The 25052-nt window shown below is 40.7% G+C and overlaps 1 protein-coding gene across 11 annotated transcripts in view; it reads left to right on the top strand.

Annotated features, from left to right (window-relative positions):
• ADAMTSL1 (ADAMTS like 1) overlaps positions 1-25052 on the top strand; it is an 815531-nt gene that overhangs the window by 742070 nt on the left and 48409 nt on the right. For all 11 annotated transcript variants that reach the window (XR_009763308.1, XM_061630623.1, XM_061630637.1 and 8 more), the window contains 3 exons: positions 4377-4530; positions 7340-8480; positions 20448-20575. Coding sequence is in view for 10 of the 11 variants with exons in the window: in XM_061630623.1 (XP_061486607.1) it covers positions 4377-4530; positions 7340-8480; positions 20448-20575 (1423 nt within the window). In the remaining variant the exon portion in view is untranslated. The remainder of the gene's footprint in view (positions 1-4376; positions 4531-7339; positions 8481-20447; positions 20576-25052) is intronic.

The raw sequence follows: 25052 nt of genomic DNA on the forward strand, positions 1-25052 counted from the left end.
CTGTGTGTGTTGCAGAAGAGTTATAGAGAACAGTTATAGAGAAGTACTGTAACGAGCCTCACTGTTGTGCTGTGTAAACTGAGAGCACAATCTAGAGCAGTGGTTCTTAACTGGGGGTGCACGCACCCCTAGGGGTGCGAGACACTTTTTCTAGGGGTGCGAGGCATTGTTCAAGAGATTTTAAAAATTTGTTTAAATAGAAGCAGAAAATTAACTATACAACATTAAAATAAAATAAAAAATGAGTGGTATTTTTTCAGGGGGTGCGAGACCATATTTTGGAAATCCAAGGGGTGCTGGCAGTGGAAAAGGTTAAGAACAACTGCTCTAGAGCATGCCCAGCCAACCCTGCCTCTGCACCCTGCAGAAAAAAACTCATAGCGGTGAATAAACTGTCTTTCAATGACGCTTTTCTGTCATTGCTGATCTTCTCATTACTGATCCTTCTTCCAAGGCTCCTTTGCTGAAACACCATTTGAAAACCACTGTTAGCATAGTGAAACCACCAAGATGGCATTATCTTATGAATGCACAGGATCGAAGGTTCTCTCGTTCTCTGGTTTGCCCTGAGGCCGTTCATATTCCTTATATGTCAGATGTTGTGCTCGCCTAAGCTTGCACATTTACTAACAGCAGTTGTCTGAATATTTATTTATTTTATTGATTTGATTTGATTTATATCCCACCCTTCCTCCCATTAGGAGCTCAGGGTGGGAAACAAAAACACTAAAAAACACTCTAAAACATCATAAAAACAGACTTTAAAATATAATACAACAAAACATCCTTAAAAACATATTAAAACAAAACAACTTTAAAAACATCTTTTTTAAAAAAAAAGCTTTAAAAACATGTTTTAATGTTCCTTCATTCTTTCGGGTGATGTGATGAGTAGCTTAAGAAAGATATGAATGTTTTGAAACCATCTGCTATGTCCATGACAAGTGCCAGCCTGTGAGTTACAATCACCATTGCAGATGAGGTGTGGAGGGCGGGGGCAGACCAGGAAGCATACCTAATGCTTCAGACTGCTCAGGGAAAGGCTTATGGCTTAATGGTAGAGCATCTGCTTTGCATACAGAAGGTCTCAAGTTCAGTCCAGGCTGCCACCTCCAGTTTAATAAAGACTCAAGTTGCAGGCAGGTGATGGGGAAGCATCTGGAGCACTGCTGCAAGTCAAGAGAGGACAGGATGCAAAGCTTTAAAAATGGGCAAAGGGTCTGATCCGGTATAAGGCAGCTTCATACACAGGTGCAATTTGGTGCCATAAGATGTAGTGACAGCCGGGAACTTGGATGGCTTTAAAAGGGGTTTAGAAAAATTCATAGAGGAGGATATGGCTATCACTGCTACTAGTCATAATGGCTGTGTACTTCCATGAGTGTCAGAGGTGATATGTCTCTGAATACCAGTTGCTGGGAATCACGTGGGGGAGCACTTTTGCGTTCATGTCCTGCTTGTGGGCTTCCCATTGCTGGATGCGATGGACCTTTGGCCTGGGTACAAATATCAAGGCTGGGGAGCATGAATAGGCAGGCTAACGGTTGGAGATCCGTCCCAAGGACTTGGGAAATATCAGGAAAATAATGGGAGTTCAACAGCGGAGTATCTTTACAACATTTATTTCTTAAACATCTCAACCATTAACATCTTAACACTTAACATTTTACATGAATGAATGTAGCTGGTCGTAGCCAATAAATCAGAATTAAACAAGTTACTGTGCAATATATTTTAAGGCTGTTCTCCTTAAGGCTATCTATTATTTTTATCAATACCTCTACTTCTTATCCAGAAAGAAAATTATTAATTATCTCACTTAAGTGTGGGAGTCAAACCTCGGACTTTCAGCAGCAGCCACAGCATCTTCAACCAGGCTTAAAAGCACTGGTAACAAGCCTTCTGTTTCTCTCATATTCATAGCATTCTGGGTTATCTACAAGCATCCTCTTTGCAAGCTATAGGGGATCACCCATTCATTCATGTACAATGTTAAGATGTTAAGGGTTACGATGTTTAATAAATAAATGTTGTAAAGATGCTCTGCTGTTTAACTCCCATTTATTTTCCTGATATTTCCCAAGTCCCAAGAATTCTCGGGAATGATCTCCAACATTGGAGAGACATTAATTTGTGTTCCTAATAAGGTGTCTAATCTCTAAAAGAAACTTCACTAGTAGAACTAGTTCACTTCTATGCTGTTGGGTTCATTTCCAGCTGTCTTTTATTTACTACTAAGTTTGGAAGTCAAAAGTCAGGCCAAAGACTAAGGGAGAGAAAGGCTCACGGCTTGTCTTGGCTGGGTTAACCCTATATAGCATTATAACAGTTCTGGCACAATACATCATATACATTTCTCTTACTAATAAGTGCTCTTGGGGGTAAAAATACATAAGAAATGGGATTATCAGGGCTGCAAAAGGCACCTGCTAATTTAAATGAACACTCTGCAGGGTTTTGCACTTGGATTACCCTATGAAATTGAAAAGATGCTCTAGGAGCATTGCTCTAGTCTTCTCTGATCCACAACCCAGTACAGATACCTTGAGATGACAGTGTTGAGCCATTGAAGAGAGAGTGAGACTTTCAGGAGGAGATGTCTGGAGATACACAATATTGTTTAGACCTGTGACTAAGTAGTTGTTTTTCCCCTTCTCATTGCCCTAAGGAGGGAGTTATTAACTTGGTTGATGAAAGAAAGTCCCATCATGCTAGGATATATGTGTGTGTGTTTTGTGGGGAAGCTTAACTAATTGATAATGATCTTGCCAAATAGTCTGCTGAAATCTGCTGCAAGGACATACACCCATTCTGAGATTAAAGCAGGCATTAAATCCCCTCATCAGGCAGTATTTGTTTTTAACCATGCAGGATGTACATAAAAATCTATGCAACTCACATTTCTGAATCATGGGTTTTATATAATTTTTTCAAAAGAGGACTTTCTTCCGCACCAGATAAAGTTTTGGGTCTCCCCCCTCCCCATTCATATATTCTAATTCCTTTGCCTATAACCTTCCTTCTTTGAATATTAGAAACTTTTATATTCAAGGTCTGATTCAGCAAAAGCCATTAATGGAGGGCACCCACAGCAAGGGCAGAGCACCGCATACATGGTGTTGTATTCCGCTAATTCCTACTCCTATTAATTTCTGCTGAAATTAAGAAACCTAAATTAGTCGTGACTATTAACTTCAATGGATTAGGATTACTGAGTAGGATTACTATTGAATACCACTCTCAAAGTTATATGCCTACATCTGCCACCAGGTTTGTACATCCAGGTTCTAATGCTGGATTGGTAACCATGTGCACAATGCACAAAGCAAATAGGACAGCTTGTTTACAAATGCAGGTCCTGACCAACATGCTGCAGATGGAGAGGAGCCTTTGCCTTACAGTATCGATGGCTCTTGGTTATTTGGGGCCACAGCATTTGGTAATTATTACCCATGCCTTACTTGCCAGATGCAATACCTTGTTGTGCAAGGCTCAGTCTGAAATGAGCTCTCTGTATGAGTTGTCACTATTTCTTCCTCACTCTCGCTCACGTTACCATGTTAGTCATCAGTAGCTTATGGAAACACTGCTGCAAATAAAAATCATAAGAAACAGACTGTTTTTTATTTGTTTAACAAAAATTATATGCTGCCTTATTGTAAAAAAAAAAAAAAACCCTCTTTAAGTGGTTTACAAAAAACTGTCCAAGTTGCAAATGCTGGTGACTGTGCAAGCTTGTGATTGTGTCTGCACATGAGTTACACCAAAGCAATCCTATGCATTCCACTGCCTATGCTCTGGAGAGCCTAACTTTCAAGAAAGCAAGATGTTGAGAAGTGAAAGAATGGACAGAGCATGGATGGGAATCTCTGTCCTGTTATGCTTGGCTGGTGGCATTCCCCATTGCCTCTCTGGAAGGGTAGAACCTCCTCTGTTAAAATGGCTACAAGAAGGCAGTTGAGACTATGGGTCTCTCCACACTGCAGTTTATTGTGAACTCAGCACTGCTCATTCACGCATGTTTTGCACACCACTGACATACCGTTGTCCCATATTATTTTCCCATTTAATCACTATTTACCACTTCCATGGAAAATCAAATAAATAAAAACATGAAACAGAATGGAGGGGGAATGTCATTTTTATGAGGATAATGTCATACAGATGCTGTGAAAAGCTTGCATGTGTGAGCAACATTGAGTCCACAAGGAACACCTATGCAGAAGCACCTTTATATACAGTGCACTCTTGTCATGTTAAATATTGTGGTCATGGAAAGATATTATGGTACGTGGACATAGCTGCATCTCGCCCTTTCTCTACACCTCTTTCTTGTTGAATATGTCTTTCCTAATCAGCTCCTATTTTGCACCTAGTGTTCCGTGAGTTGCGGTGAGGGAACCCAGACACAAAATGCTATTTGCAGGAAAATACTGAACACTGGACTTTCTGCCATCATCAATTCATCGCTGTGCCCACCTTTGTCATTCTCACCTTTGGTCAGGCCATGTGCAGTAGCAACCTGTGCAAGTGAGTATAGAGAAACAACTGAGGTAGGTGGGAATTGTAAGACTTTGGGACGTCTTCATGACCAAATAGGAGTTTGCGTAGTGTTTTAAGTGCAAAGCATCTTGCACTTCAGTGTAGCTGAATTATTTGTTCTCTGTATGCTTTTTATGGACTTTCCCAAGCTGGCCTAGGACAATGCAACAATGTCTTACCAGTATTTCTAATAAATCAGGCAAGGAAGTGAGAAAATAAAGCTTTTATAACAGCCCGTTACTAAAAGAAAAAACTGAAACAGTGCCCTGAATCTAAATTTCACATATAGGCAAGGAAGCTTCTGACAAAATCCCTGATCTGTCAAGTTGTCTACAAAAACAGACACGAATGGATTGTTGAACCAACAAAGAGAGAGATCTTATTGTGGATCTTATTGTCTACAACATAGTGCCTTCCAGATGTTTCTGGAGTACAGCTCCCATCATCCCTGACCATTGGCTATGCTGTCTGGGAGCTCGTCTCAGCATGAAAATGCCCCCCTGATTGGTTTTGGGCAAATGCATTCCATGTGGTTAAAATGATAGAAAAGTTTGGTAAGAAAGTTATTGTTGCAGTTATTCAATCTTGCCTAAAATGTCTGGGATTTGTTTGTTTGTTCGTTTTTCATGAAAAATATATAAATGTTAGGGGGGAACATCCTTTTTTTTCTTTTTACAAAATGTAGGTTTAGCATTCCAGAAATTTATGAGTGAAATCTAACCGTGGTCACCCACAAACAGAATTGACATCATTGGCAGAATTGATTCGTCCTCTGCCCTACAGCCTCAGTGCACACACACACACACGCACATGCACACACCAGTGCACTTCCAGTGGGGAGGAAAGGAAGAAGTTCCATCATGGAAGCAGAAGTCGACTCACACAATGTTGAATGTCACCCTATGCCTTTAGCATAATTTCATTTAAGATTAGTGCTGGCATATATAAACATAACTTTTGACTGCAAAATGCAAATGCACAGAGAGTAGAAAAAGATTGAACCCCTGTTTGTATGAGTTTGGAACAGCTGTGATGTATACATGTAGGGTTACCATCATTTTGTCATTTCAAAAAGAATACATTTGGCTTTGATAAGTGAAAAGTGAAGAGCAAGAGTACTCAAAAAGAGTACATGTACTCTTAAAAGAGTATGGTTGGTAACCCTATATACATGGATGTGCTGTTCATAAAGGTCACTGTGTGTGTACATTGGGATTTGACTTATAAGTAGTCTGCAACCCTACCTTCCTGTTCATCAGCTCCCACTGGTAGTACATGCCCTGGTCACCTCTCGATTAGATTACTGTAATGCGCTCTACGTGGGGTTACCCTTGAAAACGGTCCGGAAACTACAACTTATTCAAAATGCGGCGGCTCGATTACTCACAAACAGTCGTCGCCGGGACCACATCACGCCAGTGTTGTTCGATCTACACTGGCTTCCAGTTGTTTTCCGGGCCCAATTCAAGGTGTTGGTTTTAACCTTTAAATCCCTACACGGTCTCGGCCCAGTTTATCTAAAGGAGCGCCTACAACGCCACCAATCATGCCGCCTGACAAGATCGGCCACACAAGGCCTTCTCTCAGTCCCGCCAACCAAAGCAGCTAGGTTGGCGGGCACTAGAGAGAAGGCCTTTTCAGTGGCAGCCCCCACCCTCTGGAACTCCCTCCCACAAGATCTTCGGCACATCTCTTCCCTGAATATGTTCCGCAAGGCCTTAAAGACCTGGCTTTTTCAGCAGGCTTTCAGGACTTCTGGGGAGGCTTAATATTCTTCTGTTTTAAATGCCTCCTATTATGTATTGTTTGCTCTTATAATTTATATATTTCACTGTATTTTTATATTGTATTCTGCCATATTTATTGTATGTACGTCACCTAGAGTGGCCACTGGCCAGATAGGCGACACATAAATTAAATTTATTATTATTATTATTATTATTATTATTATTAAAATGTAACATAAGTTTCAAAATCCATAACACAGCCCACATATTCTTTTCAGTTGTCTTGCACAGAGATCTGAACTGCAGGGACCCACATAACTAATGAAGTCTATTATCCACCATGGGATTTTCAACCCCTTGAAGTAGATTTGTTCTGCTTCATATTACTCCCTTGAGCTTCTACCACATTTGTTCCTACTTGCTCCTCTCGGCTATGGGGCCTCACAGGGCTGAAACGATAAACATTTAATAAAGGGAGTGCCCCTTCTCTTTAGTACCTTCGTTGTGCTTATTAGAAGGACTCCTTCATTTAAAGACTTTAAAGAACAGGAACTGCATTTTCCCATCAATGTGAACCCTGGCTTCTGTATTTTAACCCAAGCAGGATCAAACTAGCTCCCTGTTATTTCTGATGGGGACGGGTAAGCTTGGATCTCAGTAGCTAACAACCACCTGTTTGCTGTAAATCATAATAGGTAAAATTATAGCCCAGTGCTAAAATAAAGTGTTTGTTTCATGAGGTTGAAATGGCATTTTATATCCTACACAGTGATATTGCTGAGTCAATTTCTGTACCAATTTCCCCCTCTTTCCCTTATTAGAGCATAATATCATGGACCTCATGACATGATATTATGTCATGCTTCTCCCTCCTTGTCACCTGCCACAACAGCAACTAATGTTGTAAAGTTGAAGCAGGAATTGCAGGTTGTGATCAGAGCATATCACAGGTTAACTGGAACTAAAGGGAGAGAGGGGATAACCTGAGTCTAGTTTCCACCTGAGTTGGCTAGGCTGAGGGTGCAAAAGTGATGTGGTTCCATTTCCAAATATTATTAATTACATTTCAGGACACCAGAGACCAGCTCACAAGCAAACCCCTCTGATAATGGCTCAAAAGAAAGTCTTTATCCAAACAAGGAAACAGAGAAAGTTGCACTTTATTGTTGGTGGTTATGCCTACCTCCTCCCCAAAACCTCAGTCATTCTTAGATGTCCTGTGAGAAGATTCCGGAAACTAATGATCACATGGGAGAAAGACGGCAAACGACTCATCAGCTCTGTTCATGTGACTATTGCACCATACGGATATATGAAAATCCATCGGTTGAAGCCCTCAGATACAGGAACATACACTTGCACAGCAGGGCCAGCTCAGGAGCATTTTGTTATTAAATTGATAGGAGGTCACAACAAGCGCATTGCCACCTTGTCAGTTGGGATGAAGGAAGAAGAAGCCATGAAGAAAGCCAGTCTAAATGAAGCTTTGCATGCTCAGGAGAAGCATCAGAATGGAATTCTCTTCAATGGGAGCAAAACTGAGAAACGAGGGCTTCTTACTGATCCTAGCAGCCAGTACGATGATATTGTCTCAGGACTTCTGGAGTATAGAAGCTGGCCTCGTGACAACCCAGAGCCATGGGAAGCTCAGGATTCCACAGAGAGAAACATCTCTTCTGAGGAAGACCAAGGCCAGGGATACGCCTTCCCTTTCACCATGGTTGCTAATCAGGATCGTTTGGATGACATCCTAAGAAACTTGTCCCAACAGCCTGAGGAACTTAAGGATGTCTACAGCAAGCAGCTTGTTGCACAGTTGGCCCATGAAATTTTCAAGAGCCATTTGGAGCATCAGGAATCTCTTTTCAAAACCCAAGGGAGCAGGGTGAGTTCTGCTTCTGTGGAGTTTCCATTCAGCACCCATTTTTCTGAGTTCACCAGTTCCTTGAGAACATCTTCATCTGAAGCACACTTGTCTACATCACTACAGCTCAAAAACAGTTCGCGTGGGCCTCATAAAAAACCTGCCATTCTCAAGAAGATCTCTGCAGCACAGCAACTGTCAGCATCTGAAGTTGTCACTCATCTAGGACATACTGTAGTTTTAGCTAGTGGGACTCTGAGTGTGCTTCTTCACTGCGAAGCTGTTGGAAACCCAAAGCCTGCCATTAGTTGGGCAAAGAATGGAGAGGCTGTACAATACAGCAAAAGGTAACCAACTATGTCAATTTTATCACCCCAAGAATTAGGCTTTGCACTTCCTTCTTTTTCTCTGTTAATGTTTATCTCTTGATGGTCACATTAAAAAATGCACCAGGGTCATTTGTATGGGTCATTCTGATTAAAACATGTATTTGTTTTTCATGTCGATCTCTGCCTTCCTCTCTGCAAACCACAGGAGAGATCCTCATTGTATCCCCAAAACTCCGGGGGGGAGGATAGAAGCTCACCCCCAATCAACAATCCTTTTGTGGTAACAGGGTCATTGGGGAGGTACTATTTCCCCACCCCAGTGTTTCCAGGCTCTTTCTTTCCACTTCCCCCTATGATTCCTGTTGTGCCCCCTCAAAACGGTGAAGTGCCCTTGCAGGACAACCACTACAGCTATCATTCTAAAATTTGGCAGGCTTCATCTGCTTGGAAGAAGTTATCATGTCTGCAAATTACATCCAATTCTGGCAGAAAATGAAAAAGTTATAGATACTTCTTTGGTGAAAAAAATCAAAGTTTAAAGGTGCCCTACATGAAATGCCTACAATCTGTCAGGTTTAATCCATTCTGGTGGGACTTCTGTGCCTGTAAATATCATCCACTTTGGTCAAAAGAGGAAAAAGTTACAGCCATTTTTAGATTCCACAATATTGTGAATGTGGAACACAGAGCTTCATTTAATGCAGAGCAGCTAGAAATCCAAATTAGAGATAAAAGTGGAGAGAGCACAGAGTGACTCAGAAACAAATTGGATTTTTTAAGAACACACAGGTACAGATACAAGGTAAATCTTTGGGCCTGGGCACACCCCTAGTATATGGTGTTTTGTAATTCCTTCATCCATGAATAGGGTTGGGTGAGAATTTTGATTCAGTTCGCATTTCAAGCAGAATTTATCAAATTCTCACTTTCTGAAATAATACGAGAACTGAAACACAGCCATCCTTCAAATTAGCATTTATTAGAATTTTGGGATGCAGTTCACCAACTAAACAATATTTATAAAAATGCATATATTAGCACAATGGGAAGGACAGCCTGGCTGGGAGTCCAGAGTCTGTGAGTTCAAATCCTCATCGTGTCTCCTGGGTGTCAAGGGCCAGCTAAAGATCACCCCCACAGTGAGTGGCTCAGGGGTTACGTGCCCTGCCACCTGTGCAGCCGTGGGCAAGCTGCATAGTCCCAAGGAGCCCAATTGCCCTCCTGCTGGCAGTTGTGGACAAGGAAGGGGCTGGCTTGTGCAGCTGTGGCAAGCTGAGCAGGCCGTAGCCAGCTGGGGAGGACTATCCTCAGAGGGAGGCAATGGTAAACCCCCTCTGAATACCGCTTACCATGAAAGCCCTATTCATAGGATAGCCATAAGTCAGGATCGACTTGAAGGCAGTCCATTGGGGGAAAGTGTGCATAAAAATAAATATATGAGTGAAAATAACATGCATAAAGGCATGATGTGATGAAAAATGGCTTGCAAAAATGTGTATCTTTGTCAAAACTGCCTACAACTATCTGTTTATTTGGATAAATTTGCACTAAAATGGTGGAGAATTTTGAGGATTTTTTTAAAACATTCGCAGATTGCTGCAGAAATGTAGAGAACTGAGTTTAACATTAGAAAAGTGAGAAACTGAGAGAACTGAAATTGACAGATCTTTCCATTCATATCTATGAATATTTTAACCCAAAACAATTTGGCAGAGACTGCATCTGAGCCAAACTACACAACACATTGAATATATCACTTGTTGTGTAAATATGTTTTAAAAGTGTAAACAGCAGACTGCAAGCCTGATCAGAAATGGAGATAGGAGCATGCGGAGAAAGGATTTAACCTTTTCCCCCATGCCATGGTCACAGCAAAAATTCCTCCCTGAAGCTGACATTTGGCATGAGAGGGAATCTTCCATTGGCAGGGAAGAATGGCAGAGAGACTGCTTAACTACCTTCCCTGTTACGGCTTTTCCACTCAAATTTGCCCTCCCCATGTTGCTTTTTCACCCACAGTGGGAAAATAGGATCTCTATGTCATATGCACATGCACCCACAAGCACACATACACAGGTAAAAAGCACTCTCTCCCCACCTGCCCTCTTTCTGCCAACCTGCCTTTGGCTGATTTGGATTTTTTTAAAAAAAATAATAATTATAATGAAGGAAAGAATGATGAAATTCCAGTTAAAAATTTAGTTTGCGGCATAACTGACATATAATTCTGTCCCTTTTTAGCAAGATTGGTGAAGCATAGTAAAAAGGACAATTGTTCAAGGGGCTTAAAGGACCGTTATGTGCAAGGTTTTGAAAAAGACATTATGTGTGAGAGACACAAAGACATCTCAGTGAAGAAATGTTCCCAATGTTGGCAGAGAGAGGACTGCTACACCAAGAATGCTGCCCCTTCATTTCCAGACTCTTCACAGGCAATAGACCTGTAGCCTGAACGGTCAAACACTTGTCTGTAATAAATTCCTCAGGGTTCTCTGAATAATTGTTATACGGAGTTTGTTATTTACACACCCAAGTGAAAATAATAGCATTTTAAGGTTGGTTCATGTTGGCCATGGTGAAGTGTACAAACAGGCAGTGGTTATAAGCAGCAGCTGTAGCTGCGGTCATATATGGAAAAGTGTTGCCTGTGGTACAGCACCATTGTTTATGACACCCAAGTCTCTCCAGGCCAAGACTAACCACTCTGGGCACTATATAATAAGGGCACATTACAGTAGCATATATCATATCTTTGCTTTGACTTGTGGCATGGTTGTCAAAAAGATTGGTCACTGCTATTTAAGTGAACTGGAGTAGTTGGCCTGCCTGGGAAATATCTCTCCTGATCCTTTAGAGAGCTGCTAACAGATTAGAGGGTGCTGGGCTTATTGGACCAGTAGTTTGACTCAGTACAGGGCAACTTCCAATTAGTGTAGATGTGATTAAAAGAACAATTTAAAAAAGCAAACCTACTGCCTATGATGTCTTTGTACTGCTGGTGATATTTGATTGTGTATCTAGGGCCTTATATCCTAGCTATGCAGTCAGCTGTGTCTTAATGTGCTGTGCTATATGTGCACGGGTTTGGATGGCTTATGAGAGAACAGTTTAGGAGTGCTGATGTGTTTGGAGGCATCTGCATTAGTTGACGTATTTACAAGGCAGCCATCCAAGAATCCACTGCCAGTACATGTTTCCTCTGTGTGTAAATTATGGGCCTGAGGTTAAATATCCAAGTCCAGTCACCGGGATCAGCCTAGGAAATGAGAAGGCACACAAGAGTCCACTCTCTGGGCTAAAATTAATTTTAAATGACTCTTTCTGTCGAATATCTAGCAAGTTTGTGATTTATCCAAGATGTCGTTCATTGCTTGCGGTTTAGATACAGAATTAGTTTGCTTGCTATTCTCCCATTTCTATGGCTTAAAAGCTCTCCAAATGCAATGATTTCTGTAATTTATTAGCGCTAACAGCGCCATTACTTTTTAAACAGCAATTTCTTTCATTATTATTATTATTATTTTCCTGGCAGATAGTACATTTGATTTTTACCACTAAAAGAAAAAAAATGTAGATATGTATGTCCCGTCCCCCCGATGTGATAACAAGAATGTATTTGTTATGAAAAGCACATGCAGTCTTAATCAAGAATAGGCCTATGGAATATATATTTGGTTGGATATAGTCCTGTAAAAATATCTTTCTGGCCTGTAGAAAGTTGCATACACAGATTTGCATTGCCAGTGGTTACATCCTGTTGGGAAAGTACCCATAAAGTAATTTTTTAAAAAATCTGTGTTTGAAACTACTATGGAGTGGTATATAGGCTCTCTCTGTGTGGGTGCACGTGCCATTCTTTTAAAAAGAAATGGAGATTGCATGAAGTCCACACAAAGATTTAGCTTGATATCAAGTACAAGAAAATAGTATATTAACCCCATGCCATGAGCAATTATGCTTTAGCAGTATACAATATGTGCATCAATATAGTGTTTTGTTGTTAGGGTGCCAATAGCCAGTTCCAGGTTTTGACAAGCCTGTGGGGCAACCGACTCTCAGTGGGACCCCATCCTTGAGTGTACCAACTTCTTTCTTCCTCATCATCCCTAGTGCCACTGTCCATTTGCCCTCTAAACCCAGTCCACACCACCTCCCAGAGAGAAAGGACCAAGGGATGAAGTTCATTCTTCCTTTTCCTTGTTCTTCACACTGCTTGATGTGCCCATTTTCTCCTTGCAGGAGTAAGGAAGGGCAGCAGCAAAGCCCAGAGGCCACAGAGACTGACAGCAGGGCCCCTACTTGTTTAGGAGCTTTGGCAGGTACCCAGTGTCACCAGCCTCTGATGCCATCCCTGCTTTGTGTATAGATGCAAGTTGAAGGATTGTGGTACACTGTTCTGAAGATCAAGCGACATGAGCACAGGATGCTACAGATACAGATTTCCCTAATTGCAAAAGTTTTATTTTTGTTTCTACATAGCTCTGTTCAAACATTAATTCTGGGTTAGAAATGAATACATGTGGGTACGATCATTATTATGCCCACTAGCCCTGCCCCTGACTTTCACTGATTCAAGATTGAATTTGCCAAGGCATGATCCATTCCTCTCAGTTTTTCCAAGGTAGGAATCATTTGTAAGTGGGAGGCCTACTTGTGTTTAGGTTGTATATTGTTGCAGGAGCAACTCAGTGTGAAACGGGAGGAGCCAGAAGAAGGCACAACCCCATTCTCCAACATTCATTCATTTCTGCCTGGAATGAACATTTGCACAAGGATCATGAGTTTCCCTTAGGTGTTGATACTACTTGCTTGAGTCCACAAATCACATGAAGAGTTAAATGTTAAATGTATATATCGTAGGTTGGATATCGCACATGACTTAGCCCTAAGAAAACTAACATTGTAAAAATGGAGATGCTGTTTAGTTATGTGCGCCACCAGAACATCCTGATCTAGCCATGATTTCTGGCACAATTTTCCTATTAAAAGTCTTGTATTATGCTGCCTTCATTTGTATTGGACCGTTTTGAGAAATTATCTGTGTCTGCTAGTTGCAAGTGGGGAGTACAAATTTGTCCCAATTTTAAAGGACTAGGTTTGCAGCTAGGGATGAGGGAGAAATTCAGTTCACATTTAAAGCTAAATCTATCAAATTTGCACTTTCCGAAACAACATGAGAACCAAAACACAACCATCCTTCAAAATTCGCACTTATCCAAATTTTATGATTCAGTCCTCCAACTAAGCACTGTTTGCAAAAATTCATATTAGGGAAAGCGGGCATAAAAATAAATAAATTACATTTGTATGACAATAACATACAAAAAATAACTATATTAGTAGAAATTTGCATTAAAATGCTGGAGGATCTTTTTTTTTAATCCACAAATTGCTACAGAAATGTGGAGAACTGAATTTAATATTGGAAAAATGAGGAACAGAGAACTGAAATTGACAGATCATTCCATCCCTAATTGCAGCCTAGTTTGTTTTTAAAGGCATTGAGACAATAGGTTTGAAGAGAGTTGAAAGTGGTTTGAGAGACACTTCTCTTCCTAGGGTATGTTCATACATTCCTTTAGTTCCACCATTACCACTGCTGCAACAGGTTTTAAGGTTTTAAATTAATGCTCAAACCTGCAAACCATGTTTACCCCTGGCAAGAGTAGAATGAGTTTACACATCCTTACCATGATGGAAGACATTTTAATTTTAGAGAAATACTGTATTTTCCCTCTCAGCATCATCCATAGTTTCATTTCATACTTTTTTTTTGCAGAGGAAAACTTGGGATTGCCACAAAGAGTACACTCAAGAGGAAGTGTGGTTAATCATAGCTCCCTTGATTATGCACATATTTTACAAACATATGTTTGTCATGTTTTGCATTGTTAGATATCCACCTAAAACATCTCATATGTACGCCTAAAAATGTAATGTGTGAAGCAGCCCTATTTGGGTATTCATTTCAAAGTCTTGCTCATGATCATGCTGTGCTATTCAGATGAACATGTTGAACCAACAGATACCAACCTGCATACTGAAAGAATATTTTGTGCATAAGCATGAGTTTTGCACAGATTGGTTCCCCCCATTTGGAGGTTGGATGCCATCTTGAAGGTTATCCATTCTGGAGGGACGGATGGCCCTCTTATTTGCTATCTCCTTAAGAATAAGCCAGGACTTCCAAATGGCTTTGATGCAGTTGAGAACCTTCTGAATATATAAAGTGATATCATTTTTATCTTGTACATTTTGCTGAGCAACATTAAGGTTAACATAGCTGGTGGTGGAAATGAACCTTCCCTCGGTTGCTTCCCCCTGCTCCCCCCAAAATAGTATTCAATGGGTGGCCTTAATCTGGTTTGTTTTAGAATGTTGCCACCCGTGGTGCTATGAGTGAGATCAAATAGCCTTAACTTGTGGTTCATGAGGCAGCAGTTTTCATTCAAGGGAAAAACAAAAATCTCATCAGCTCATGGTAAGTGATTAGACTTTGATTGCTCTTGGATGGTCTTTCTCATTCCATCTTTCTCATCCTCTTTTGTCTACTCCCCAATTTCTTTTTCTGTCACCATCCTGGCAAAAGAATTTATGTAAAACAGCTGCTGCATTTTTCTTGTGAGAAAAGCAACTTTGCCCATAGGCTTTGTTGTTAATTCAGCCTAAGAATGAGCAAAGGTAGGTTCAAGCATCAGATATTTGAAATGGAAGTTACTAAACTAAACATATGTGTATGAATTGGTCAGGGCCACCTAGAGGATTCCAGAGGGTTGAGCTTGGAAACCCTTTGGCTGAGGTCCAAGATACCTGTGTATATTTTTGTGTGCGTGTGGATGGGACTTTGGTACAGAGGCTCCATTGATAACACGTGGTCTGTTGCACATTATCCTGAAACCTCCACGTCACAGCTACTCACGTGATTGATAAAAACTTTAAACTCCACTCCCACCCTCCGCTCCATGAGCATGGCCTTATACAGCTCTGAGATATTGAGGGCACGCCCTACCTAAGTTGGTTGAGTATCTCCTTCTTTATGGGCCTGCTCCATTCCCCTGTTCTGTCCTGGCATAGAACTGGAGCACTTTTGCTTTGCATATATAGCTCTGATAAATGTTTTCTCTGTTTTATGAATGCCAGGTATTCCCTAGTGTTAAGATAGGAGATTATTGCTAGAAGCCTGGAACTGATAATATTTTCTTTAAAATGATGGATGTTTAATATGTGGCAAATGTTTTTAATATATAATAATGATTTTGTTCCTTTAGCGGGGTGTGGATGGTTCCCAGCTGTTTGGGAAGTAGCCTGGGGCCCTCTTTTGATATTACTTTTTCCTACTTATTCTTTGGAACAATGTTTAGGGATGTGGCCAGGAAAGGTCCAAAAATGTTTGGAGCTCCAAGCTTGACATTACTGGAACCATCCAATGGAACAGCTGCATGAAAAACACAAAGAGGCTGCACATGAGTTGAGTCACATACTCACCCCCGACTTTTCAATTTGCAAATATCTGCATTATTATTACCCTTTTTCTAGCTGCTTCCTTTTATGCTATTTCAAAACTTAAGTAGGCAAATTAATGTTGGAATGGGCCCCGGGATATGAAAGGCAAGAGTTTGCTACTACTAGATTCCCTGTGCTGTCTTGGAAAAGTCAACTAGGATCTCTGGATCTTATTTATCTGTTTGTCACCTGAAAAGTATAGTTTATCCAAATGATCTGTGAGTTTGAATAAACTGGAGTGCTGTTTACACAAGTTTGCAGTTACACAGGATTATACGGGTGACAGAGAATTCAAATAATCAGAAAAACAGTTAATGAAGTATTCAGGGCTAAACTAGCACTGACATGAAGTTGCTTACCTCTTTCTTCCAGATTTTTTTTTAAATGAAAAGCAGCCTGAGGCATTCTTCAAGCAAAAGAATAGTTGGGAGGAAAGAACATGAGGAGGCTGCTTAACCCTTTTCCTCCCTACCATTTGTCCATTCACAACCTCCCTCCCTCACAGCTGCTTCCCTATTCATGGGGGGGAAAGGTTTGGGATCCAGTGGCAGTACTTCTGTCCTTCATTTCTGATGCTGAGGAAGTATCTTCAGAAATCACACAACATTGTTCTGTAGAAAGGAAGGAATCCCCCCTGCCGCCCAAATCTGCTGGCAATGTATTCTCCACCACCCAGGGTAAAAGTTTTCAAACTATAAGGCTCCTTAGTTTATCAGGTTCCTCTATGAGAACAGGGTTACCATATTCCAGTTCCACAAATCTGGGTGTGCTAATTTGCATATTGTGCAAATTATTTGCTTATTCAGATTAAGCATATTAATGGTTGCATTGTCTAGTTGTTTTGTTTTTGTGCCTAGCAATTACCACCAAAAACTGGGAGAGGATGTGAGGAATCTTTTTTTCCCTTACCTTTTTAGCCTTAAATGCCTAGACTCTAGTTTCCAACACTTTGGTATATTTATTTGTTTGTTTATTTAGAGGATTTATATCCTGCTGTCAGAGCAGCTGACAAAAACAATAAAAATACAGAACCAGTCAATTTATAGCACTATTGTGACTGTTGTTTTAGCAACAATTAGGAAATGTGAAATGAATGCTACAACCTATAACATAGATAGAAATCAAGATTTAAATATTATCGGTTCAGTCAATAATCTTACCTAATTAGCTTCAAAGCAAGCAGTGCTTTCCAACACCAGGCTATAGTCCTGCATAAGTTTGAAGGACCTGAAGACACCCAAGCTTATGCTTATGCTGAGCAGTAAATTGAAGATCAGCAAGGAAACGGGAATGATGGATTCTGTCTTTAGAGTATTTGATAGAACAGAATCTTGGTTTGCAGAAAGGTTTGCCTGAACTTCAGAGTGTTTTGAGCATACCGTGTATATGGAGTCCTGCCAAAAATGGTAGTAGTAGCAAAAATATTTATATACTGCTTTTCAACAAAAATTCCCAAAGTGTTTTACATAGCAAAATATGTAATGTTTGACGTTTGGCTGTATAAAAGAAGATAGCTACAAACCAATCATTTTAATTTCAAACTTTAAATAAAGGCAATTCTCCCAGTCCTTGCAAAAGGAAGAATTGGGCTTTGAATATGTGAAATAGTAGTAAAGAAAATGGATCCTCTAAATATGTGCTGAGTGCATTCTACAGCACTCAGTTCTAAGCTTGCCTGTATTAATTTGGCATTAGGAATAAGGCATTTCAGCCACTGCCAGGGGGCAGACATGTAGCACCAAGAGCAAAATGTAGCACATAGTAAGCAGATAACTTTTCCCAAGCTGGTGAGTGTGGTGTGGATTGTTCCATTCCTGTTGATCTTAAAGGGGGGAAAGGTTGCATTGCCCACTGTATAGAGAGTCTCTCTGTGTATATATACATATATATGTATACATGCATGTGTGTACATACATCCCTGCGGAGGAAATGAATTTGGGTGATCTTTGGTGGGGAAATGCCTGCCAGTCATTTTGAAGAAGGATATTATTAAAAAATACTTTTTAGCCTTTTCTGAATTGCTGAACAGAAGCTCTGCCGGGAAACAGGATGAATGAGGCTGCATGCCAACGCAACTTTACTTGAGAGTTAGCATCAAATAACAGGGTGGGGGCAGGGCCGAAAAATGCTAATGCAAATACCTCAGCCTTTTCTACAGACAGGTTTGCTTTTATATCTTGTATTTGTTCAGGGGAGGGAGTATTTGGTGTATTCAAATCCCTTTATTCAATCCTCCATGACGGCAGGCAGACTCTCCCTTTGCATTCACCACTTAAGACCCATACCCTGAGACACAGAGGCAATTGAGATGAAGGCTGCTTCCCCTTGCCAATTTAGCCAGAAAGTCTATGGGTAAGTGATAGAGCTGCATGTGTTGATCAAATGAGCATGTGCAGTTTTCTAAACTGCTAAATTCTGCATATAGACTAAAATTCTTGATTTCTGCAGGACAGCTGTGGTGTCCCTCATTGGCTAAGAACAATGGAACACAGGAGTAGGCTGATTTCTCACAAAATGGGCAGAAAACTGCCTCTTTGCCTTGTATCACTGGATCCACAAGGGCTAGAGACTTGCTTTTATTTAAAAAAATGGTGGGAATCCAGGCCACCAAATGGGCTAAGTGGGCACAGGGTAGCATGGCTAGAATCTGGGTAAAGCCCGGCTAACTGGGCAAGATGGCAACCCTATATGAGAAAGTCTGTAATGGTAGACAGGCTTCCCTGAAAGAGTCTGTCTAGCCTGACCATGCAGTTGCACAATACAAAGCCGCATTCTAATGCTGTATACATGTTAGGCCCACAATCCTACTTCATACAGGGTAATAGCGAGGAACTGTAGGTCTTGCCCAGTGTTCCATGTGAACTGAGTCTGCACTGTAGTACATGCCCCAGAACTCTCTGCACCACACAGCAGTTCCTGGCAGGTGCATAGAAATCTGCAGATAGTCAAGAATATGATGTAGAAAGACCTCCCTGGAACCAGAAAATTTGAAAAGCAGTAACCTAATGTCCTGAATACATTGTAGTCAGTTAACTTAAAATGATCACAAGAATAAGAAATAGTTGGTATGTTAAAACTACAGCTGCAAAAAAGACCAAATGTCTACTTGTAACATGCTAAGAGCAGCAGATATATTATGCCATGAAGAGAACGATCTACTTCATCAGATGGAATGGCAAACCTAAGGCTCCTTTCCTTATTTTCAACCACCCTTCAGATTTACCTCTTATACCTGATGCCACCAATGTGGTATCTATGAGTGTACATGCTCCACACGCAGAGGCCTTCCCTGGTAACTGCAGGGTTATTCCACCCCCAGCATTCTGTTGTACCCAGCAGAATAGATTGTAGTGTGTACTTGGTTGTGCTGTGTGAGTGATGCCCACAACAGTTTATCTGATTTGCAAATGTGCCCATAGACCCAAAAAGATTGGCGACCGCTGCCCTATATCTGAAGCTAAAGCAGCCAAAGGGGCTGCCATCTCAGAATAACTGATGGTGACAACATGGTGTTCAGATTCTGTTGGGAGTCCTGCTCAGAGTGCAAATTTCCAAAAGAATGTATGAAGTAGCATTGGCTTTTCAGTACCTGTGTTACCCACAGTAGAGAGCATGATGTTGCTTTCACTGAAGTCAGTGGAGTTTGCCCCTTAATAATTGCCTAATCTTATACTTTCACATGATAATGACATTTGAAAGAAGAGTTCTCTAATCTGATATTTTGCATATGGTATTCCCGCTTTCATCAACCTTCAGTACACAATTGCAGAAATCTTACAGTAGGAACAGTCCAGACCAAGAAGGGAGGAAATTTGTCTAGGGCCATCTCAGATATCTGGATGCCCAGCAACAAATATATGCAAGCTTTCTGGTAAAAGGAGACGTGGAGGAATGAGACAGGACTCTGAAGTTACCATATTGACCAGTTTGATGGAATGGCAGAATGGGCAGAGATCCTGCATAGGTGGAGGCAATAGCTAGGTACTGGGGCTTTGGGGTTATTACTTGGTTTGGTGAATGGCCAGGGGTTGTGGGGAATATGGCTTTGTACAGGAGTACTTGAGAGTGCCATTAAGTGAGCCTATGAGGCTATGGTGGGAGATGGCAAAGCACTGAGACATGTAGTGGGGCTTGTGCAAATTGGCATTTCACCTCTCTATGGAAGCCAATCCACACAGCAATCCGTAATATCAAGGTACAACATGAAATGTTAATGTGCAAATAGTTTAAATAACAGAAGGCTATATACACCTTATATGGTTTGTTATTGATGGATTTCATAACTTGTTATTTAATTAAACAGAATCTGCAAAATTGGAATATATGAAGCCCTGTAACTTAATTGTCATTCTGTATATATTTATTTAAATAATTGCTAATGCCTTGCTGGTTCTCTCTCTCTCTCTGGCCTTTCTCAAAAATGCTGAGTAATAGTATACTTGGCAAAAGATCTTAGACTTACATATTTGTCTGTCACTGCAGGATACTTCTTCAATCAGATGACTCCTTGCAAATCCTGGAGCCTGTTGAAGCAGACGTAGGCTTCTATACCTGCAATGCAACTAACTCATTGGGATCTGACTCTGTTTCCATTGCCGTCACATTAGCAGGTAACACTTTCCCAGCAGTTATCATGGCCGTCCTCCTTTTCCCATCCTATTATTGCAAAATTAAACACAAATGAGCAGCAGGTCAGAACCCAAGATTTAAAGCCATGCAAATGTTGGAAAGTTTGGGCTCAGACTTTGTGGCTTGAGATTATTTCCCAAAGTCTCAGAGATCCTACATTTGTGAATGGTATGTGAGCTATTGCCAGGTTTCCTGGAGAAAGGTGGTTAAAATAGTTTAGCAATGGTTTTACCACAGGAATGGGGAACTTATGCCTTTCCAAATGTTGCTGAACTCCAATTCCCATCATCCCCAGCCAGCATCGGCAATGGTCAGTGTTTGTGAGTTGTAGTTCAGCAACATCTGGAGGGCCACAAGTTCCTCATCCCTGCTTTAGAGTTTTGTAGAACTTTTTGTCTGAGGAAGTTGTGTAAGAGAAGCATTTGTGCCCTAGGATGAATGAATTACAGTAGAGAAGGTTTTTCTTTTGTTTAAGACAGAGTTGCACAATCCCAGGATCTGAGCCCAAGTATCAGGTTTTCAGCATCCATCTTTTTAGGGCCTCTGGGGAAGGAGTCAGGTGTCTTGAAGTCAGGTGCCAGACTCTAGGAGCTTTCTATTTTCTGATTGGCTTGAGAGTTTTTTCTATTAGATCTGCCTCCGTGTCCATTAGGATCTTCCCCTGAATCCTTGGGCACAGCCAGGCTCTCCCTTGCTGTCCTGAAGTGCTGCCACTTACCAGATGCCAGTAGGCTCCACTCCAGCCCCATTAAGTCTCCACTCCCTAAGAGTAACTAGGAACGTCATTGATGTTGGGACTGAGCCTCAGAAGATCATACAACCCTAAAGACAAGGGGTTTAGTGATTCATAGTCGTGACAGAGTTTCTGTATGAAGACAGAGGTTTCTTGGATTGCTTGTTGCTAGGGATGCGTGAGAAATTCAGTTCAGTTCACATTTCAAGTCAAATTTATCAAATTTGCACTTTCCGAAACAATAAGATAACCAAAACACAGCCGTCCTTCAAAATGACCACTTATTCGAATTTTGCAATGTAGTTCACCAACCAAACAATTTTTACAAAAATGGACATGTTAGGGGAAAGCGTGCGTAAAAATGAATATATGAGAAAATAACATACAATAATGCATTATATGATGAGAAATTGCTTGCAAAAATGGGCACATTATTCAGAACTGCCTACAAACGTGTTTATTAAAAGTTTGCACTAAAATGCTGGAGAATTTTCATGACCAGTTTATTTTTAAAAATTCACAAATGGTGCAGAAATGTGGACTAAATTTAAGACTGGAAAAACGAGAAACAGAACTGAAAGTGACATATCTTTCCATCCCTACTTGCTGCTGGGTTTTCTAGTTGGGGACTTTTAATCTGACTGTGCTTTTGTAGGCTCTGAACCCAAATCGAGGTCACTTTAGCACAAAAATGCAAAGTTATCACTTCAGGCAGGAGATTCATTTTCCCTCCTCATTTTTAAATGAGTCATTCATATTGTTGGTTTGCTTCATCTGTGAATATTTCTAAAGTCAGCACTGGCTTAACAGGTGCTAAGCATTGCACTATACTGTTTGCTTGGATGGTGCTGAACTTTCAGGATAGAACAGGGCAAAAATCTAAATAAATAATTATTTTTTCTGCATATGTCTTCATGACCTGCTCCCATTTCCACTTGTCCTGCTCTCTCTGGCACTGAAAAATAACTGTATTCTCACCTCCCAGTAGCAAGACAATGATTTAATTAGTTAAGGAGTGTCATAATTTAGTGCCTTGACCTTTTTTTCCCCTAAGCACACTATACTTAGGTTTGGTTGTTGTTGTAGTTGTCCTATCAATCTTCTCCACTCTGTCTGCCTTTGAATGGGTTGTTGAGAAATGGACATCAAATTTGAGCTGAGGGCCTGAGGCCTAACACTGACCTCACTGAAGCCAAATGGGATTCATTATATTCTTGAAACTCACCATCTCTTTTAGGTAATTTGATGGACTGTGGGTTAAGCGCTAAATTAACATCTTGTTAGGGTCAAGCTGTTTCTTTCCCCCTCTTTCTTACAGCCAAGACATGGCTGACAGGCACCCAGTCATTGGCAAATGAAAGCTCACAACAGATTAGGTTTCTGTTTACTCTTGTCCAGCAACGGTTCAGTTCTACGACAGACTAAATATCCTTTGTTCACTTGGACCAGTACAAAAGAAAACCTGTAGGAATACACAGGGATACTGTGAGACTATGCTTGCTTTCAGCTGTTTGAGAGAGATACTTGGCTAGCACGGAGTTCTAGCAAAATCCAACCTTCAGAATGAGAACATAAGAATGTTGCTGGATCAGACCAGAAGCTCCGTGCTGCCAATCAAAGTTGGCAATACTTGCTTCACTGAACCAATATAAGCAATCAGTCAGTATAATGCAGCTTCATTTGTTTAGATGTAACAGTGGCCCATCAGGTGCCTCTGGAAAACCAATAAGCAAGTAATGAGAGCAACAGCTCCCCACCCCATATCCAGGTATGTGGGGGGAGTAGAATACGTCACCTGGGTCTAAGGGGGCAGTATGGGCTGCAAGCCTATTATCATCAGGGTAATATTAAGGCTATATTGTTTGAGGATGAGAAATTAAAACGGTGGCTGGAATCACCTGCCACCCTTCATTGATGGGGGCACTTTGTCCAGGACCCCTTAAAACCTGAAGCTGGGCCTGTACCAGGGCCAGATGAATTATTCTTGGGGACTGTCCCAGCTATTGTTGTTTGTCCCTAGAATCTGGTATGCAAAGATAAAACACTGCTGATCACAGAAGCTTTATTCAGCTATCATGGCTCACAAGAGTTTTGTTGAAAATTGGGACAATACCTTTCTTAGGATGAAACAAAATATCACAAGGAAGGAAAAGAAACAGAGGAACTGAAATGAGGAAGAACTGTTGTAACATAATTTACTTGTAAAATAAATTCGGTCAGGTGGAAGTTGAAACTTTTTATTAAAGGATATGGTTCCCAATATGCGACGCTCAGTAGGATAGACCTTCAAAGGCATGTGGGGGAGGATAACAGCCTTGTGGAGGCTGCACTACATGGTGATCCATTTGTGTCAGAAATAGCTTCCCATGCAGCTGCAGTGATTATGGCATCAGAAAAATATACTAAAAAAGGTGGTGTGTGATAGTGGTGTTAACACCACCATTACTCTGTGTGTATCTCCTTCAAACAAACATTTGCTGAGAATGCAGAATTATCTGTACGTAAGTGTAACCACTTGTAAATGTTGCAACTTTTTAATTTTATATTTTGATTTTTCATTACAGAAACATGTAACAATGTACATGTATGCAAAACAATTTTTTTTAAAAATTACCTAATATTCATCAAAAAATCAGTGTCCATTTGCATTCCAGAGACAACTGAAACACTGAGACAAAGAGAGAGAGAAGATGCCAAACCTGAGTCATTGTGGGGTAGCTATACCTAAAATGAATAATTAGATAACACTATAGCTTTTCTTTCTGATTTATTTTCTATCATTCATGCACATTCAATCATATTAAAGCCTCCGCAGAGCTTGGAAAAGTTACTTTTTTGAACTACAACTCCCATCAGCCCCAGCCAGCATGGCCACTAGATTGAGCTGATGGGAGTTGTAGTTCAAAAAAGTAACTTTTCCAAGCTCTAAGTAAAATATACACTAGTCCATCCAGGCCCTCAGATGTGTAGATTTGTTAAATGAAAAATCACCTTCCCTTGATAAAGGCCATGGTTTGGATGTAATGCTACACATACTTTAGCATTACATGCAATAAGTCTGCTCTCTGCTCCTCCTTTACTGCAGTTACCAGGTGGGGAAGGGAAGCAGCTGCTTCTGTGTAAACTAATGGCAGTTTGTTGTTTTATCCAAACTAGGAACGGTAGTTAGTTTAAACTATGGTTTATCCAAACAAACTAGGATTGGAAACCATGACTTGAGCATGATTTGTTCAGACAAACTATAATTTAAAGTAACAACAATTTGTCTTGGTTTGGACAAAATGGCAAACTGTAATTAGTTGAAAATGCTTCTCATCTCTGTATGATTATGCAAGGTGCATTCATGTATATATTTATATCGTTATTTATTTGTTAAATTTATATCCCGCCCTTCCTCCCAGAATGAGCCCAGGGTGGCAAACAAAACTGTAAAAACACTCTAAAACATCTTAAAAACAGACTTTAAAATATATTTTTAAAAAAGCTTTAAAAAATATTAAAAAGCAATTCCAATACAGACGCAGACTGGGATAAGGTCTCTACTTAAAAGGCTTGTTGAAAGAGGAAGGTCTTCAGTAGGCACCGAAAAGATAACAGAGATGGTGCCTGTCTAATACTTGAGGGGAGGGAATTCCAAAGGGCAGGTGCCACAACACTAAAGGTCCGTTTCCTATGTTGTGTGGAATGGACCTTCTGATAAGGTGGTATCTGCAGGAGGCCCTCAC

This window comes from Rhineura floridana, chromosome 1 (genome assembly GCF_030035675.1).
Source record: "Rhineura floridana isolate rRhiFlo1 chromosome 1, rRhiFlo1.hap2, whole genome shotgun sequence".
Taxonomy (NCBI): Eukaryota; Metazoa; Chordata; class Lepidosauria; order Squamata; family Rhineuridae; genus Rhineura; species Rhineura floridana.